At 41.9% G+C, this 20,194-nt stretch overlaps 2 protein-coding genes across 3 annotated transcripts in view; one reads left to right on the top strand and one right to left on the bottom strand.

The window, feature by feature from the left end:
- Positions 1-6,631: 6,631 nt before the first annotated feature.
- Positions 6,632-18,257, bottom strand: dcp1b (decapping mRNA 1B). 2 transcript variants are annotated; one of them, XM_069670682.1, is made up of 11 exons: positions 17,898-18,257; positions 17,369-17,409; positions 16,713-16,840; positions 11,069-11,135; positions 10,622-10,832; positions 10,446-10,544; positions 9,508-10,327; positions 9,371-9,421; positions 9,031-9,251; positions 8,733-8,918; positions 6,632-8,649 (listed from the first exon to the last, which is right to left on the bottom strand). In XM_069670682.1, the coding sequence occupies exons 1-11, from the start codon at positions 18,054-18,056 to the stop codon at positions 8,572-8,574; spliced, it is 2,061 nt and encodes a 686-aa protein (XP_069526783.1). In that variant the 5' UTR covers positions 18,057-18,257; the 3' UTR covers positions 6,632-8,571. The 2 variants fall into 2 exon arrangements, with proteins under 2 accessions (XP_069526783.1, XP_069526784.1); XM_069670683.1 differs by having other exon boundaries at positions 10,446-10,538.
- Positions 14,439-20,194, top strand: part of cacna1c (calcium channel, voltage-dependent, L type, alpha 1C subunit) — a 214,659-nt gene continuing 208,903 nt past the window's right edge. Inside the window, exon 1 of the mRNA XM_069670681.1 lies at positions 14,439-14,562. Within this exon, the coding sequence (XP_069526782.1) occupies positions 14,439-14,562 (124 nt within the window). The remainder of the gene's footprint in view (positions 14,563-20,194) is intronic.

The raw sequence follows: 20,194 nt of genomic DNA, 5'->3' as shown, positions 1-20,194 counted from the left end.
CGGAATTGAGGATCTAGGGACACAGGTTGTTGTGTGCTGCATATATGCTAAAGCCATTTCGGGCAAATTTGTGATCCTGGGCTATGGGCTATGACTTTAGCTAACACTTTAGCAGATACGTAGCAACCTTCTTTTGGATACATTGTTTCTGGCCACCTGGCGAGTGTTAGTCTGATTTATTCTTTATTCTTCTTTTAGCTCTGTTTTGGTCTCCACCAACTCCTGAGGAAAATATGTGGCTTCACTAGCTTGTTGCTAACTATTTGCGTCTGGTCCTGGGCGTGTAATTTAGTGGGGTTTTAAAGCTTTTTCATTGAAAATAGTTGCCTGCTTTAGTTGGAAAACTACACTAAAAGAGTGGCTAAAAGAAGCTGGAAAGCTTGATAGAACAGAGTAGATGAAGTGGGAGAAAATCAGTTGGTTTGTTATTACCAGCAACAAATGTATGTTGTATAATAATAATGTATTATTAAAAAACATAGATTAAAGCTTAATTGAAGCTTAGAGTTTATAAGAAAAAAAGAACACTTTTTTTGTCAACTTGCCTGGTGAAGTAATCGTTACAAAGGTGTGAAGCTCTTTTCTTGCAAAGATTTTCATGTATGTTTAAATCTTAAGACTCTTTTGGACCTTTAACCATGCAGTCTAAAATAGACAAGGGTCTTTAGTGAGACATCTGTGACAGTCCGAGGCCCGCTCAGAATCCTCAAAGGATCGAGGACGCTCAGATTCAACATCCAAAAATAAAACAGGCATGTTATCCAAAAAGCAATCACAGATTTAAGACTAAATCTGGCTGTCCATGATACTGAGAAATAATTAAGAGACACTTTTCCCGGGAGATCGAACAATCCCACGTGCTGTCCAGAAACGCAGGACGCTAATTAAAGGGAAATACAAGCAGGAGCCAAAAAGTGGGTTGCGAGAAGATTAACATGCTTCCCCATATCATTACACACAGAATGGTACTGACGATTACTCACTATGTCATGCTGTCAGAGCTGTGAAAGCATTCCCTTTGAGAAATATGGAAAGAAAGTTCAACTATTACAAGTTAAAAGCGTCTGGTTGATGATTTGATGTCAGCTCAGCTGGTTATACCGGCAGGATGTAGAGTCTAGGAAGCTCTTGTCTCCGGTGTCAAAGGTCACTTCTGCGCACCAGGAGTCACAACAGAGTCCAGCCATATTCCCACACCTCTTAATCCTATTATCACCCCTCCCATCATCCCCTTCTCTCCTCCATGCTCGCTCTCTCTTGGATCCACAGGATGCCGGGGTGAAAAAGGAGACTTGAGTCGTCCTCGTAAACTTCTGTCTTTCACTCGAGTCCGATCGTTGATATCAGAGAAGTAATCCAAAGCAGGACAAGAATATTTCCTGCCGTCCCTTTTTTTCCAGAATGACTCCTTTCTGCTGACCTCACATCGTGGTGGACCCAAACCACAATCACGACTACGCTACCGGATGGAGAGTAAGAAGGATGGAGTGATGGATGGAGAGCTAAAGGGACTTCCTCTCTCTCTCTCTCTCTCTCTCTCTCTCTCTCTCTCTCGCCAGCGTATCTCTTCCTGCTGTCCAGCACCAGTTTACACCATAATCCCGGCAGGATTAAACCCCTCCTCCCTCCCTCCATCCCTCCTTTTTTCCTCTCTCCATCCCTCTTGCGCTCTCTCTCTCCTACACACACACACACATTACCACAAACACTATATCTCTCTTGCCCTTATCTTACGCTCTTTGACCTACTGGCTTTCTAGTCCTGCTTTGGCTTCTAGTTTTTTCTCTCGCTCTTCATTCCCTCATTCTTTCCCCCTGGGCTTTCTTTCACCTGCTTTGCACCCTTTATTTCTGCACTTTTTGGTCTGTGTGTTTTCTAATTTGGAAAGAAGAATTGGTGGAGGAGAAGGTGGCTGTTAAAATATAACTGTCATGTGGGAGGAGGGGTTGAAAGAAAGAGGGAGGAGAAGGGAGGAAAGAAAAGAAAGGTAAGAACTGGAGCAAATGGGGAAAGGGAGGATGTAAGGAAGAAGAGAAGAAAGACGGAACAGGAGCTTATAATATAAACACACTGAGACACCTAGTGGCCTCACAGGTAGCACATGTAGACACACAAAGACTGGGAGTGTATGCTTTAAAAATGTGCTCTTATTTTGAAGGTCTCTTTCCAGGTCTTTTTCCTGCTTTTGTTGCTGCTCTGTCAAAATGAAATTTGAATAGTTATGAGGTTAAGTATTTCTAGGGTTCTAAGAATAGAAGATGCAACTACATTTTACTTTGGATTACTTTCGCTCATTTTTAAAGCTTTGTCTGAATTATAATTGTACTCTTAGGTTTACCGCTCGGTGCGCAAAACAAAGCCCAAAGTGACATTTTAAACTACACGAGCGGTCTGGCAGAGACATGACGTTTAAATGACGTCTGGAGCTCAAAGGGGCTGTCTGCTTCCATTAAGCTGCATTAATCTAATGCACACACACACAACCACGCAGTCTGAGGTAAATACAGCTAACATGCAAAGCTAGAAAAAGCTAACATACTTTAGCATAAGTACGCACACACACACACACACACACACACACACACAAACACAGTAAAACATCTGCTCATGCCGTTATGGAAATTAAAATGCAGTAAAACAAATCCGGCTCATACACACTAAGTCATAATAGTGCAGTGAATCTGAAGGGTCAGCTTAATAACATAAAATGTTCAGAGGACACAAAACACACACACACACAGACAGAGACAAACAGACAGTTATGTAAATACTACATATGTATTTCAGTGCGCACACACCAGCGGTGTGTAACAGCTGTGGGACTCCTCCTCCCCCACTGACCTAGATCACTGACGACAGGGATGGACTCTTATTTCTCCATCCCCCTGACAATTAAAGACAATAGGAGAAGAGTTTAACGGCAATTTTACTCCGAATGTGAAACTTCCTGAAAAAAACACAAGTTAGTTCATTCGCCAATTAAAATATGAAGTTGAGATAATAAGAGTAACAGCTAATATTCCTTTACTTGTTTCCTTATTACATCTCAAAAGAATGTGTGGCTCTGAGCTACCTGCAGGTGTGAATGTGTATATCTGCACTACCAGTCAAAAGTTTGGATACACTTTCCCTCTCACTTGTATGAGAAAATGTGTCCAAACTTTTGACTGGTAGTGTATATAGATGACTTAAGAGGTACATGCACACTGTGGTTTCCTGGATCTCCAATCGAATTCATGCAGGGGTTGGGTTACGTCTGTAGTAAAAATAAAGAATTTAAAACAGTTATCTTCAAATCAAACAGAGCAATTAGAGGTGCAGTGGGGGGGCGGGGGGGCGGGGGCATAATCCCAATTAGAAAATCTGCATTGAGTCAGGCCGTCTGTTCCTTAAGAGCATCACAGCAGGAGTTCAGTCTCACAGTCAATAAGAGAGTCCCCATCATATACATTTATTTAAAGTGTAATGTCGTGAAATGGCTTGCTTGAACTGTTTGCATATGACCTGTGAATCGTATTCTGTCCACTCATGTTGTTTAACGTTGTCTGTATTGTATGCTTTTATCAAAAACAAGTATATTCTTATTGTGCCTATTGAATTGTTTGTGTTGTTTTAGGATGCCAACAACATCTGGCAAAAGAGACTAATGATGAAAACTAGCCTTTTGGCTAACTCAGGTGCATTTATATTTTGTTTGAATATTAAGTACATTGTCCCTTTTCTTCAAATAAATCAACCTGACATAGATGTATATTTATTTGGAACAGGTTGGATTAAAATAATTCAAAATGATCCCTCAAGTCTGTTGAATTCTTTGACATAAACTGAAAACTGATCCGCACTTTTACAGAGCTGTATTTCTTTCTTCAGCTGCATGGTAACATCCCTGGACAGACATTTAGTAAACATAGAAAAATAGTTTTGCAAAAGTGCCAAAATGTTTGTTCATTTTATCTTTTTATTTTCATTAACTCTATCCAGCTCAGGCACATCTTTGGTTTCCCAGCATTGTGTTTTCCTAATTCATTCTTTTCACAGTGTAATATTTGGTCTGTTTTTCAATATACCAATTTTATAGTATTTCTTAATTTACTGAGATTATTCTTTGTTAATATGATATATATATATGAATACATTACAATGATCCTTAAACACCATCTAGCATAAAACAAACTGATAAGTATCACTCACCTGTGCTTCTGTAGAGCTCAATTACGGATCCAACTTGTCTCGTCGAAGTGTAGAAAACTGAAAAGATGACACGAACAATGTTTCTTAAATCATAGTTTGGAATGCAGGATAACTCTTGTGTGTACAAACAAAGATTAAATGTCATAAAGATGTGCAACAGCAATTACAAAAACGTTATTACTCTAAAAAAAATCTTCATTAACTCTTGTACTTCCAAAGTGAAACCCAGTTATGCAGACGAAGACGTGCATCTGAGTGGCAAAAGAAAAGTGGTCCGGACGCACTCACTGTACAAACCGAGGACCCCGCCTCTGTGGGCAAAACACACACACACACACACACACACACACACACACCAGAAGTCATTGATTAGTCTAAGCCAGGGCTAATAGTCAGCCCTTACTTTTAGCACCATCAGCCAAACCAATGGTCTGGAACCTCCTGGTCTCAGAGGAAAAAGTGTGTGCGTGTGTGTGCGCAGATTTTAATGCGCTCAAAGTATATTAAACATGCTATGACTCACTCTTAACAATACATTTTTCAGCTTTTAATGCTTGATGCACTGAAGCTGATCTGGTTTTGGGTTAAAAGGCGACTGTAAAAACTGATGTTAATTACCATGAACGACTCCAGAGCGTTCTTTTGGGAGAGGAAGCAGGAAGGAAAGGAGACAGGGAGGCAGCAAAAAGCCCCTAGATTAAAAAAAAAAAGGACTGATTGGACTCTGATCACGTCACACTGCATTTCCTATTGGTATTAGGGAGCTATTAACAGCCCTGATAAGAACTATAAGTAGTACTAATGGACTAATATGCAGCTTGAGCAGCACACTTTATGCATTGACACTGTATTTCCTGTATTTCCTCTGCCATAAGCAGTGTCATCATCTAAAGAGAAATAATGTATGTACACACTGGGAAACAGTGATTGTCAGGTCGTTATCACCATTGTCAGGAGAGTCTATATGGTCTCAGTGGGAGACCAGCTGAGGACTTCATCTGAGGGACTATTTTCTGCGTGCCGGTCAATAAGTCTGTCAATCAATTAGGCAGTTATTGTGTGTTATTTGGTGTCAATTCATTTGAGACAGGAAGTGCCACTGGGAGTAAAACACGAGGCTGCGTTTAGGGAATTAACATGCCTGATGCAGGGAAAACAGTGAAGTAACAAATAAAACATGGGTATCAATGAGTTTTTATTTTTATTGTACATGTATTTTTTAGTCTTCTTAGTATGTTTTATGTACATTATGGTCTGTGTTTTATCCGTTTCAAGACAAAGTTCCCCATGAGGATAACAGGTCCATTTTCTCTCTCGCTCTCTTGTCTTGTCTTTGGTCTTCAGAATGACACAGGAAGTAAGATTTACTTTGGAAAAACTAACATGATATGCAATTCATACTGTGATACAGTCATTTGAGGATAATTCAAGTTTGAAAGAACCTACATGATCGGTGTGGATCCATTCAAAAGTGCCAGAATCATTTAAATATGTTGACCAAAATTTCTTCCTCACTTACTCCCAGTTAATTTGTTTTACATTGATCTTTTTTGCCATTTTTATGCCTTTACTGAGAGAGATAGGACTGTGGATAGTGTCGGAAACAGAGGAAGAGAGCAAGGATTACACGCGGCAATGGGCCGAGGGTGGTAGTCGAAACTTGGGACGGCCACATCAAGGACTGCCTCTGTATATGGGATGAGTGATTTAACAGCTGAGCTACTTGCATTTGTAGCTAATGCTGCTATTAACAAGAAAGGACCTGGGAGGGGTTCAGTTAATTGCTCCTGGACAAGTAGTCAAGGTTACAGGACATGAACCTGCATTCAAAAGTTCCATTTAGTAGCATTTTCAGTATTTTATATTTCAGAAACCATTCAAAGTTGTATCCATGTACGTTTCAAAGCTAAGGTCAAAAGTAAATAAAAGCATTCCCGCTGATGATCATGTAATTTAAGCTCCCCAAATGGACCTTAAATAAGGTTGGATTCAAGATGTTTTCCGAGCGTTACGTCGACTGGATCACCTTCCCCACTCCTCATTCATCCTGCTACAGACAAGCACTCCCCTGTTTGGTCAATTTAGCAACCTCGTGTCAGCAACTCTGCTGTATTGGCTTGTTCTGTGTGCTCAGTTAAGCATGACAATCACAGGGAGTGATTTAATATCAGAGAAAACTAATGTAGTATAAGTCTATTAGAGCTAATAAGGCACAGCCGCTAAGTACTGCTGGGTGTTAAAAACAGTTGATTAATCACTGCAGACATGATGTTACATTATTGACTGTGGCAGCGATGTGACATTAAAGCGCTAATGAGTGTACCTTTACTGTGTTTTATGTTACTTGAGGCTGGATCAATCCTGAATTATAATATAAATACAAGTCAGCCATGCAGATCAATAAGGAGAACTCAAAAGACAGTAAGCAAGCAGAGGCGGTTTGAGAACGTTTAATATCCAATTAAAATATATTCCAGTTTATGCTTGAGCAACACATTTGTGACAAATAAAGAAATTGTGTTCCATTAACATTCCAATGTCTCGGATCGTTTTATTGACAAAAAAAATGGTTGACATATTTTGAATAAACAGAACAGAAAAAAGAAGATACGTTGTATAAGACTTTTTTTTCGGATATCTAAGCTGTACATGTAAAACAGAACGTAGCATGCTGGTTATTTGTACTTTAAGAACAATATATTTTGCTTCTTCAGTACAAAAATAGGAAAAAAAATACTCTGTTATATGTTTTCTCTCTTCTTTTGTTGCTGTTGTTTTGTGTATTCTCTCTTGGCTACTGTATAGTCTGGCTACAGGCAGGCTACAAACACTCCAACTCACTGAAACTGAATAGGAATCTTAGTTTGGCTGGTTGATATTTTCAACGGTACAATTAGTGCAATAATATGTAAGAAATGGATCGTTTTTTTTCTTCTAAACTTCTGTAAACTCCAAGATTTATAAGATATGTTTATAAACCTTCGGTGGCACTTTTTATTGCCTCAAATCTCACAGAAATTTTACCTTTAATAAATCGATTATTGTTCCTGTTTTTTGTTGGTAGAGAGATGTGATCATTGACGGTGGCGTTAATGCATCAGTACTTCATATTTAGTTGGGGTTAAATAGTAATGGCTCTGGCAGAATTAAACAGCTTGAGTGATATGTTAATATTTTCCTGTAACGATGAAATCCTGACTGGTTGATCTACCCTTTAAAACTGACGAAGGTAAAAACACAGGTGAACCTCAGCTCTCTGTGAGGTAGTGCAGGTTAACTAGTTCCTGTACTTTCCTTGTTAATCTTGTTAAGCCGGAGATATACTTGCTGCTTGGCCTCGCGTTCGCGTACACAACCGGCTGCGCCACGAACGTAATTGTTCACATACTTGCCTCTGCGTGTTACTGGAGGATACCTCTAGAGGGCAGACCAGAGAGCTCAGGCTGTATGGAACTACAGTATGTGCGGGATGTAAACAACAGACATGGAGACACTCGAGGACGTTACTATGGTGTTAATTCTGAGATCACAGCAGAATAAGCGACCACTCTGTTTCTCCAACATTTTCTAACGATCCCAGACTTGTAGCAAGTATATCTCCACCTTTACTTCAAGTTAGATTGATACCATGTCATTTTAAATTCTTCATTATTAGAATATTAAGAGGAATTAAACAGAGCACTACTAAAGCTACAGAGTGCTCTGAAAGAAAAAGACGAGGTTTCCCTGTGATAATAACTTTAAAAGAATTTGGGTTGTAAAATATACTCACTTAAAATTCCTCTAGTAAGAAATAAATTGTAAAATCAAACCCAATAAATTCTGATAACATTTAAACATCTTTCCAAATGTATAGAAAAAAACATGTTTTACAGTTTCAAGTCATTTTTACAATATCCTTCAGCGCTAGTTTTTAGACTAGGAAGACTTTGTTTGTTTAATCCAAGAAGACCGGCTTTTGTTGACAGATTTAGGAATAAAACAAAATAAAATCCTGCCACACTTGGTGGAAAAAAATAGTGCAGGTTACGACAGAATTTAAACACCTTGGGAAAACAAGGTTGCTGCATATGTCTTCACTGAGAGTGAACAAGAATATAGGCTACATTTCCCCCTTAAACTACCAGTGAGGTGCTCCAAATTGGGTGGCATGAAATAATTAGATTTTTCAGAGAAGATAGAGTTAAAAGTTTTTTATAATTTTAGGTAACTGCTTTTTTTTGCATCCAGAGAGTCTTGAAATAAAGAGTCAGGTTGACTGGCTATACAGTAGAGAGGAGATACACGAGGTGTTTGTGATAGAAGGAGGTGGTACACCCATACGAAGTGTAAGCCTGCTCTGCACAGGGTGTATGTATAGACGGAGGGTGTGAAGAGTCATCAGTACTTGCTGCTGGAGTCATTAGCACAGCGGCTGACGTAGGCTTTGTAGATGGTGTCCAGGAATGAGCTGTCAGTCTGCAACACACAAGCAAGGATCAGTATACAGCACATGTATGTTAACTGCAAATAAACTCTGCATTTCCTCTAGATTTTTTTACTTGGATCAGATGCAGCAGTGAGGCTTGAAGCTGGCTTTTGGACAAAACTCTGGCCTCATCTGGTCTGAGCAGAGTTGAGGGGGCAACTGCTGACGAGCCGCCGCTAGACTTTGCCTGAGTGAACACACTGGGGGAGAGGAGCAGGTTGGGGGCCACGGTGGCTGGTATCCTCTGGGGGGAAATCACCTAAACATACATGATACAGCTATTAATACACCTTTAAAATAATCTTGTATGATTTGTTACCCAACAAATGAACCAGGCAACCATTAACACTTTTTATTACCACAGCGTTTACCTGCAACTGCAGCGCAGCCTTTTGACCTGCAGTGATTGTGCTCTGGTTTGGGACTGGGGCTCCGGCACCTGGACCTTGAGTGGGCCCAAGAAATCGAGGGGCCAGTCCCGGACCGAGTCGAGGGGGATCGTGGGAGGCCAGGCTTTGCTCTTGCTGGACCAGCTGGAGCTTCTGCAGGAGCTCATGAGGCGACACCACACCGGGCATCTGGGAAGACAGAGCTGACAGGAGGAAATGAGGGACCGGATGGTTAGAGGTGATTTTAACAGCTTACAGAGATAAAAACAGGCAAGTTGGAAGACACATTTATAGTTATTATTTAATCCAAGTGATGTCATACCTTGTGGAGGTGGGAGGACTTGGTCATTGGTCACCTGAGATGGCAGAAAACCTGGTAAAGGAGGAAGAACATAATTGAAAATGAGGGAGCTCATTGAGGGATAATGCATATTCATGCCATATTAATAGATGTCCCACCTGCTCCATGTACAGTCAAAGCTGATTGGCTGCCGTGCTGTGCATCTGCTTGAGGTTTAGATATGCTGACAAAATGCTGCTGGCTTTGTTGGCCTTGGAGGTGGGACCATGTCACAGAATCCACCATGATGGGCTGGGAAGAGAGGTGGGGGTTCGGCAGCAGTGGAGGAGGGTGGGAGCAAAACTGTTGTGGAGCAGCAGAGGTGAAGGGGGTTGATGATTGAAGAGGAAGTGGTTGGGCTTGGAAAAGTCTCTTTATTGGGTCAGATTGAAGCTGCTGCTGTGGATGATGATGGTGATGGTGGTGGTGCTGCTGCTGCTGCTGCTGCTGCTGCTGCTGCTGATGGTGGATCAGATGGTGATGGTGGAGGTGATGCTCCAGAGGCACCCCATTGTCACACAGCCTGTTCTCGGGGGACTCCGACAGAGTCTGAAGCACCCCTCCAACCCCTCTCTGACCCTGCATGAGCTTCTGGATGGCTGGGCAGTGCTGAGGCTGCTCCTGCTGTTGCTTAGCAACATGTCCAGCATCTTCCCCGACTTTTTGTCCTCCAATTACAGCCACGAGACCTCTTTCTGTTCCCCCAGGTACGACGATGATCCCTTCTTTGGAAGTCACACCTCTGCCAGATTTCAGGGTCTCCTCGTATGTCAGCGCGCGGGCCACAGGCGGGCGGGTGACTTTTCCTGTTGATGGCGACCCCGCCGCAACCCCAGCCAAAGGAGAGACTGGGTGAGGTTTGGATGGGTGTTGATGCTGCTGTTGAGAGCCAAAAAGAGTGGCCAGAGAGAGGGGCTTGGGTTCAGCACTTTCAGTGTCCTGGGGAGAAGGGGGAGAGAGGAAATGAGGGAAATTAGCACTGGGAGACAAAACTAGGTGCTGTGATGTACCGAATGCAACCCTGGAATGAAACAGGAAGTGGCTGCCGGAGTTTTACCTGAGTGTTTGGTTTAACAGGTATTGGTTTGATCAGGTTGGGGTTTCCAGTCAGAATGCTGCTGCCACCAATCTCCTTTGGCTCGGATGTTGACTGCCCCTGAGAAAAACATAAGAATCAGAGACATACAAGGATGTATTTCCCCTCCCTTATAATTCCTGACGGTGTTTCCCTACCTTGTCATACTCTGTACGTGCTTTGGTCAACATCTGGATGATGTCCACTCCTTTTGCTTCGCCACCACCGCTTACTACTCCCCCTCCTCCTCCTCCTCCTCCCCCGACTACAATTCCAACTCCTCCAATGACTCCTCCTCCAACTCCTCCTCCTGCTGGGGACAACCATCCACCCTGAGACTGAGCTAGGGCCTGCTCCTGCTGGGTCAGACTACATGCATACACACAAGAGTCCATGTGAGAATGCAAACAGACAAGCAGTTAAGTAGAGTGTTTTCATCAAGATAAGACGACCACTTCTATTAATAAACACGTGTTTACGTCTCTGCTGTGTGGTGTCTTAGATGTGAAACAAGCAACCTCACTTAGTAGCCTCTGTGTCCCAGTAAACCAAATCTCATTTCGAAGAGCTGTATACATATAGTTTGTGTATATGTAAGCACTTACATCTTCATCCTCTGGGCAATGCGTTGACAGTCCTCCTTATCGTAGAACCAAATCCCATGGATAACCACTGAGGGAAGGAGGAAAGGAGGGGCAAAAAGGGGGAGAGAGAAAGGTAAACTTTTAAATAAGTAAAATTTCAATGAGGTCCTGGTCTGGAGCAATTCCCCGGTCAATGCTAAATTCAAGTTACAGCCAGTAAGGCTGGCAGACAGTGAAATGAGTTTCCTTACAACTAAATGAAGGCAGACTTGCTGTCGTACAACTCTACAGCTGTGACATCACTGCACTCCCAATGGACATGTAAACTGTTTATTATTAGCCCTGCTGGGTCTTAACTGAGTCATTTCCCACTGGGAGCAGAAGAAGCCAGCAGTGCCCCAGGAGTCTCCTAAGTTACATAAATATGGTCAACAAGGGAGGAAAAAGATTACACAGCAAGTAGGTTCATCACAGTGACTCATCTTTATATTTCTATTTGCACAGGCTCCTAAAAGCATCACGAAACAGGTAGCTCTGTTGCATAAGTATTCAATGTCAGTCAGGAGGGACTTGGACTTTTACCTAGAGACAAAATTTAGCACCAGGACATAAGAACAACGAGAGACTCAAACAAGTCTCTAGGTATGGTGTTAAAATATTATTTGAGATTTGAGAGATTTTTCTGAATTTTGGAACCTAAAATACAGAAAGAACACTTTTTCTGAAAGGGGCTGTATTGGCAAGAATCTGGTGAAACGTTACAGGTGTTAAAATTCAATAGATTGCAATAAATTGTGATTAGTAAATAGTAGCCTTTTTTACATTGCGGTTTCACCTCAGTGCCACCGCCATGCAGCCTTTGCCATTTTACAATGGACCAAGCAACGCGGCGGTGTTTTTACATAGTGTTGCGGAAGCAAAACGTGTGCTTCAAATACACACACCAGGTCAGTATCACCATGCCTGCTCCGCTGTTTACACAGACACTCTGTTACTACCTCTCTTGCCAGCTCAGAGGCAGAATGACTTCATCCCACCATTCCGCCTATGCGCGTTTTACATAGAAGACGGAACAAATTTTATGACCCTGCCTGTTTCAAATGCCTGTGTTCTATGAGTTTAGTGATGTGCTTATTTCTTCCCGTTTCAGTTTGGTACGTTGCAAAGGAACGTAACAACACTGCCGTAGTGTTTTCAGAGATTTAACACAGAACAAATACAGCCCAGATTTTGCCTATAAAACTAATTACCAAAAAATGACCCCTGCCGCTGGATACCCAGCATGTGCTTGAGGAATACAAGTGTGCGTATATTTTTCAACACTACTCCTTTTCTTATTTAACTAAAACCGGGAATTAACTCAGAAACTGTTTGCTCAAATAAGAAAATTACAGGAGCTTAAAATCTAACGAGCATTCAATGCCAGCATTTGATACTTAGTGTACAAAAACAGTTTGAGGTTTGATACCAAGCTCTGAAATAAAATGACTTAAGCTTAAATATATTTCATCTTAATTGATTTTGTTGCGTTTTGCCGTCTTTGAACAGCGTCTTTGTTCTTTACAGATAAAGCTGCCTTGCCTTGCCAAATCGAGACAGCAGGATATCACCTCACACCTCAACACACTGCCTGTCTTAAGTGGATCCAGAGGAAAGATAAGGCCGATCCCAAAAAGGTAAAGAGGGGAAGTGTTAATGACAAGAGATGGCAGAAGGAGGACTTCTGAATGCAGTGGAGAGAAAGAATTTAAACCAGACAAAATAGAGAAAAGGGAGCAAAGTGGGGTCTACTGTGAGACACACACATTCCCACACAGACAGACATGCAGAAAAATACACAAACGCACTCTGTGCTTCAAATGAGGTTAGACAAGCCACTGAGGTCAGTATGGATGATGGCAACAGACAGAGCGGGAGAGGCACACACACACACACACAGTTTAGTAGAGCCTGGGAAAATCAGCCCCAGTACCAAATAAGTAACTGCAGTGGGAGCCTGTCTGGTGGAGCCAGAGCCACTTAGTGCTCACAGGGGATGAGACTGTTTGAAAGAGACGGAGAGACACGGAGTCAAAGCCAGAGAGCTGGAAAATTGAGAAAAAAATGAGCGAGACAGGTATAAAACAGGAGGAAGTGAGGTGTGTGAGAGAGGAGATTATCAACAAGTCCATCAGAGGGAAAGATCTAGTTGGTGGAGCTCTTAAGCTGTCAGGGAGGAAACAGAGGCTGAGCTTTGTCAATGAATGAAAAGTGTTTAAAAAAAAAGAGACGGGTAGGGGGGAAAAACTGGTACAGAAGTTGTATAACAAGAGATTCTGACAGTTTCTTACTAGTTTTAAGCTGCCCTGAGCTGCCAAAAGTCCAAACCTCAACGAGATAGAGTCAGGGGAGTGGGTGGGTGGGAGGAGTATGATGAGTAGCACCAACAGAAAGTGGCCACATGGTTTTCAGGGCTTTCAGGGTGAATGTTAGAGAGAAAGGGGTTCCAGTCAACAACACAGGAGGTTAAGACAGAGAGAGGAAGAACGCATGGGGTCCTAAACGGGCAGGAAGGTCAGTCCTGATTATATGAGTCGTATTGGAAAATTTGGCGATAGCTGTAAGCTGTGTGGTCCGACTACAAACTGGGATAACAGCAAGCACGGGCGCACGTGGGAGGTCTGCTGAAGATCTACAGTAACTCTGTGACAGGACTTCAACAGGGCTTCAACCTGTCATTGTGCTTTCTAACTGCTCTGTTGGGAAGACGTTTTAGTTAAATCCGACGTATACGGTTTTGTTCGTGCACAGCAACATCGAATCTTCAAGAGGATTTAAATGCTCTTTGACCATATCGTAAGTGTGCTTGGCTGCAACCCAAACTGGACTACTGGGACCACTCAAAGAATACTACAGTTCCATACGCAGACATTTTTCTAAGCAGAGGTTTTGTCCAAGATTGATAAAGTGTGCTTTAAATACAGAACGGGATCAGCTGTGTATGTGGGAGAGCTCTTACAGTAACACACATGCATGCTTGGAATGATTGTTGTCCGAGAAGAACCATCACTTCCTTTGTTTGTAGGAATGGAATTCACGGCATTGGAGGAGGAGTATATATTGAGATTTACAGCTAAGGAAACTCTCAGATAAGACGACTATTATTACACTGTTGCACCTTCCTCCTGAGGCTTGACAGCAGGTACGTTCAAGTTACAGTATCTGCCACTGAAGCCCAATTCTGTGGGGGCTTTGCTGCACTACCTGACCTCTGAGGAAGGAAAGTCTTACAGGAGGAAGCATCACGTCATCTTTTGCCAAATAAGGAATATTTGGAGCTGCAATTAAGGGTGCAATCTGAGCAACTGGCCCATAAACGCATTTACTACAAGGCGGTGAGACCTGTGGAGCCATGCTGAGAGGCCTGTTTCAGAGGAAGCCTAAACATGAGAGGCTGGAGGAGGAACCTGAGGTCAGGTTTAAGGGCTCGCTGGTGACCGAGAGAGAATTGGGATATACATACGTCCGACCAGGAGGTAAGAGCGTCCTTAAACGTGCTATACAGAACGCCTTAAACATGCTAAGCCGAGTTCTAGTGTAAGGCTCATCCAGCGTCCTGTATAGGGCTAGTGAACTACAGTGTCACACACCTGTTAAGTTTTGATCGACAGCCGTGTTAAATGTAAGAGCTGATAATACGATAAGATAATGGTAAAACTAAGAATTATTTTTATCACTAAATTATTTAATTGGTTTATGCAATGGTATAAATTGGCGGCCATTAAACTCACCAGCCAAAATATTTAGTGGAGCAAAAAAAAAATTCACCATCCAAGCCAACGGCCGAGACATTAACACCACTACGGTTAATGTACTGATAATGGGCCAGCTGAGACACAGCTTGGGATCGTAGGTGTTTACACTAAGGAATGTAAAAAGCTTTATATCTGTCCTCTCTGCTCTCCCGGAGGAATAATGACTTGCTCAGACTGCATTTCTCCTCCCTGAATCTTGCCCCGTTCTGCGATATATCTCCAAAGCTTATTTTTAGCCCGTGGTGCCACTTTGTGCCAACTGCCATTCCAGGAAGTAAGGGCAGCGCTGAGAGCTAAATGTTTGTGTAATGATAAGATTCCACGACCTTTGCACACAGAGGTCACGACACACACTGGGACTGGCAGCGTTACACACACAGCCTGGAGCTTAAATGGTCATACAGATGTGAAGTTAAGCCAGGGGAAAAAACATGTTTTTCTTAGCTGAGATGTGTTCCTGTTTATGTACAGTTTCGGGAAGAGGTTCCTCCATCCCATTATCCGGTAAACGGTTGGTGATTGTTGGCTTTGTCATGCTGCACTTGGGAGGCTTTGACAGTTTGATGTCTGCATGCTAAACATTTTATCTGGATGCATTTCTCCTTATTTGGGTGCCCTATTATCCGTCTTCAATCAGAGTACTCGGCTGGAGCAAATGACCATTAGGTTTGCTATGCAGCCTCTGCCCATTTTTCTCTTTATCAGAGGAAATAGTCATCAGCTGAGTGTGATTACCAGGTTTACGTGTCTTTCCTTCCAAAGAAAAGAAAGTTAGCGATTCACTTGCAATTTATTTCCCATTACTGACCACGCCTATACGCCAGAACTATCACACATAATCATTAATGTGTCCTGTGTGCATCCGGACTTCAGGATGTTTAATAATCATGGCTATGTCGTTTAAGTGTCAGTAAGACTGATGAAGCACTACGGTGAAGCGATCAAGCAGGGAAAAGGAATCCATTGGTATCTAAACACAGCATTCCACCTGCCTCTTACCGAGTCTGTGAGACCATGACGGAGAAGCAGAGAGGTCTGTGTGTGTCAGCGATTCCTGAGTGAGTGTGTGTTTGTATTATCAGCGACTGTTGTGGTGTATCTAATCTCTGCTTTGTGGTGCTGTCAAGCTCTTCTCCCACAGGGACACTCTGCAACGTGTGTGTATGTGTTTGTGTGTATAATCCAGATGTAGGTCTCAGAGGGAGACAGCCTGATAGTATGCAAGTCACCACAATACCGCTGCTCCTTATATGGTTTTCAACTCACATAAACAGCCTGCTGCACACTTTGGTCACTCAGCCAAATTGTCTATCTTTTATCTAACTTCCTTCCTGTGGCTATAGATACACCCGCCCTTTTTAAGTGGGATGTGATGGCATTGCTATCGGATCTTCAAAGTCACATAGATGTGGTCTCATGTGGAGCAGAATTATACCGATCCAGTTTAAACACGCAGTAGTTTACAGGCATATAAACAATTTTGGGACCCAGGGGAGTTACAAAAAAGTGGTAAAATCATAGGATATTTTTGTAACAGACCAAAGAGTATAAAGAAGTATAATTCTCCCCATCTTCCTCTGTCTTTTTAAAGAAATCTATCTATGTGTCTTGTCTTGGTCAAGTTTTACTGTCTTAAAAGTCACTTTCTGTTGCAAATTTCAAGATGTTGGTCGATAATAGGCATAGAGTAAACAACACTGAAACCGGCTGGGCAAAAACTGTACTAAGAAATATCAATCTGAAGTCACTGCAATGATTATCACACATAAATAAATGGTAATGATATAAACCTACAAACTATCTGTGTTTAAGCTGTACTGAACTCATGTCTTGAGTACAAAATGTGTCAGACAAAAAAAACTCCAACTCACATCGAGCATTGCGGTAAAGCAGGAAGGGGTGCTGGAGCTGGAAGTCCAGGTCTTTGGTGATTGGCTCTGTCAAGTTCTCCATACTGAGTCTGTTCATAATAGTGAAACCATGCCTGGGAGACGCCAGTCTGAAAAAAACATTTCATGCCAAAATGAACCAACCCTATCTGGAACAAGAGGAACTTCAGCTATGTCATGCTCTGCAATATTCGCCATGATAAATTTACTTATTTAATGTTTTTTTGTATAGGGACAAGTATGAAGCAAGTAAATCGATGCCACACACTACATCATGTATAGCCTTGGCTAACTTGCAATGCCCGTCCCTAGATGGGCCTTTAAAATACATAAAATCAACAAACAATACAATTCAAAGCAGACTCAACGATCAAATAGATATAACAATACAGGATACAAAGTATCTTACAATAAAACCAGCTGTAACAGTTGTGGTAAGAAATAGAGCTACACAAAGCTAAACGATGGAGGGTCAAGAAGCATCTTCTTGTCTTATATAAATAAATACAGATGTAGTTTCATTATTTGTTGAGGATCTTTCAAGGAATTCTCAACATATTGATAGTCAGGAGAACTATATTTTAAAGTTGAGTTTGGCATGGACATGTGTTTAAATTGTCCAGAATAAACTTCATTACCTTGTGTAGATGAAGAGGGTGCCTTCCACCTCTGTCTTCTCCTGAGAAAAAAAAAATCACACAGAAGATTAAGCGGATATAGCTGGTGAGACAAAACGCTTCACTCAGTACCTTGGTGTAAAACATGTCAGTGTGTTACACTCGTCACTGGAACAAGCAATGTGCATTATTTCCAAATAACACCCCCTCCAAACATGATTATGTATCTGAATCTTCAGAGGGACCCGAGGTGAGAACACAGCGTTGAAAGTAACATCTTTGATGCTAAGGGTGTCAACATTCATCAAAGTATGAAATTGTGGTCAAATATTCAAAGGAATCAAATGTAGGTGAATTAAAAGTCTTAGTGTTTTGACAGATAAAAATCCTTTCGACCATGAAACGACAATAGCACGAGTTACATCTCACAGAAGGAGTTATAACTTTAGTTGAGGTAAATCTGTGTCGGCGACAAAGCGCGCCTACCAGGCAGGGTAACGAAGCTAAGCTAAGTTAGCACACAATATGCGTTGCCGAAGTTCAGGCTTACCCACTCATTTGCCCTGTTGTTGTAAGTGTACAGGGCGACTTGGCTGGCCACGTCCACAATGTTATTGATGTATGGGTCTTGCCGCTGTAAAGCAGCTAGACTAATGTCCAGTCCTTTAGCCGTGAGGCAGCCACTGCTACCTGCAGAAGTCGCTGTCATTGTTCCCTACGGAGAAGTTAGCTCGTTACCTAGCTAGAGCGGCTAACGGCTCACCGGAAGACGAGATATAAACTAAACCAGCAACAACGTAAAAACAATTAAACGTGTAGCTCCACGGCAGTTTGTTTCGCAAATTAAGACTCTTTAACTTAAAAAATTCTGGAGTTACCGAGTTCTATCTAGCATGAGTGAGTTAGTCAACGGCCATGTTTAGCCAGAGAGATTGTAAACAACCAGACATGAGTAGTTGCGTGGCAGGCTGGGAGATTTCAGTCCTAACAATCGACTTGGAAAAATCGATGGAGAATTTCAGTTTTCCTTATTTATCAAAGCAAAAAAGTGTTTTCTCTCTGTTTTCTTCCCATATTTAAAGAGTTGTATCGGCAACAATCCTCTGTATTTGTATGATATATTCTTTTTATAAACACTTTGTATGTGTACCATAAACTTTGGTGGATCTCTTATTACTTCAAAAAGAAAGCTTTATTTTAAAATTCTGTATAATACCCGTCTTTTTCTCTGTGGAGATTATCAGCTGATGTCTCTCTTCTGTCTGACATCTCTATATAGTATATCAGAGTGCAAGGCAACACTGATGCTGACCGATGTCTCCCTATTTACAGTTGCATTTTTCATAGAGTCCACTAGGGGGCATCAAAGGGATAGTTAAGGAACAATCGTCCCCCTCCTTCTTACACTGTATGGGCTGGAGCTAATCTGAAAGCCAAAACAAGAAGGCATGTTTTCGTCTTTGTAAGTATCCCCCAAGAGTTTTGTCTTAATGGGAAGGGAAAGAAAAAGTTACACCGTTTTTTTCCCCAGTGAGGTGCATTGTACATGTTGTACTTTAGGCACATTTTAGGGATATTTCTCTTATATTTTTGTGGAAACTCTCTGTTATCCTCTCTTTTTTCCTGGTTAATACATATATAATTCCCCCTTTAACAATTCTGCTCCCCCAGTTTGAGTAAAAAGATAGTTTCTCTTATGCCATCGCTAATTTAGATGCAGTAGTATAGCCCCAGAGTGAAATGCAACAGCTCTAGGGCTCAAAATGAGACACATCCTTCCTGAAATTAATACTCAAGGACAGAACAGAAACTAATCCAGGGACAGGACTATTTGTTCCTAAAATCATTATCAGCCCAGGCCATATCACCCAATATCAGTCAAGCTCCATATTCAGTTAGAAATATCCTGCTCTGTTGCAAGGGCACTTGAGAGCACATCATATATGCATTCTTTCTTGTCTTTTGCATTATATATACAAAATATGCACTACTACTATCTTCTGGAGTTATACTTGTTTCAGTACTTTTACTGTCGCAGAGATGTTCAACAGCTGGTGTGAATCCATCAACATTCATGTAAGAGTGTCCTTGAGAAACACAACGACCATCCATCTGCTTACTGGATGAAAACATCTGCTTTAAACACCTGAAAGAGACTTCTCCTCTTGAACGTGAGTGAAGCACTTCCTGGTCGGACTATGACACTTCCACCTCAACATGAAAGTAGCCTCTTTGTGCTTCAGGATGGGCCTGGTTGTAGCAGTTTCCTGTCAGTGTGCATGTGTGTTTAAAGGTGTATGTACCTGTTTGTCTATTTGTCAGGGTGGTATCTATCTGTTTGTCAGAGGGTGTGCGTTTGTCAATGATGAGGCTAATGAGTTATCCATCAGCAGGTCAATACTGCCTATAAACATTCAGTCATGATGGAGTACTTGATTCTGATTGGTGAGGATAGGCCGAGAGGTGCCGATGATTGGCTCGCAGGCAGGAAGATAGGATATAGGCAGTAGGCAGCCTGTTGAAACGTAACAAAGAGAGGTTATGCATCGTTCCGGGGGATGGACATCGTAACATCGATACAGGCATGTTGTTTGTTAAGAGATGACAGATTGTAGGTATTGTTATTGTACTGTACAGAAAAAAGCAAATTTTGCACTTCTCATTCTTCAAGGAAAATCATCATGCATGAAGTGAGGTCAACATGTCCTGATCGTTTAGCCATGGGGGATACAGTGCATGATTTCAGTCATCCTGCTAAAGCCATCCATAGATGTGGACATGAGCCTGGGGGTAAAGGGACATTGTGAATGGGTGATAGATGGTTATCTGGAGTGTTCAATACTGCTC

This window comes from Semicossyphus pulcher, unplaced genomic scaffold (assembly GCF_022749685.1).
Source record: "Semicossyphus pulcher isolate SPU_LCO1_2020_fin unplaced genomic scaffold, fSemPul1.0.p SCAF_20, whole genome shotgun sequence".
In the NCBI taxonomy this organism is placed as follows: Eukaryota; Metazoa; Chordata; class Actinopteri; order Labriformes; family Labridae; genus Semicossyphus; species Semicossyphus pulcher.
The sequence above is the reverse complement of the archived record's forward strand: the minus strand, read 5'-3'. Positions and strand labels throughout refer to the sequence as shown.

What these genes read in the sequence shown, in the direction of transcription:
- dcp1b (XM_069670682.1), bottom strand. Translation starts at nt 18,056, where the DNA reads ATGACAGCGACTTCTGCAGGTAGCAGTGGCTGCCTCACGGCTAAAGGA. An exon ending in ACCCTCTTCATCTACACAAG is followed by an intron (nt 16,841 to 17,368) that starts GTAATGAAGTTT and finishes TGTTTTTTTCAG; the next exon opens with ACTGGCGTCTCCCAGGCATG. An exon ending in TTTGACTGTACATGGAGCAG is followed by an intron (nt 9,422 to 9,507) that starts GTGGGACATCTA and finishes CTCCTTTACCAG; the next exon opens with GTTTTCTGCCATCTCAGGTG.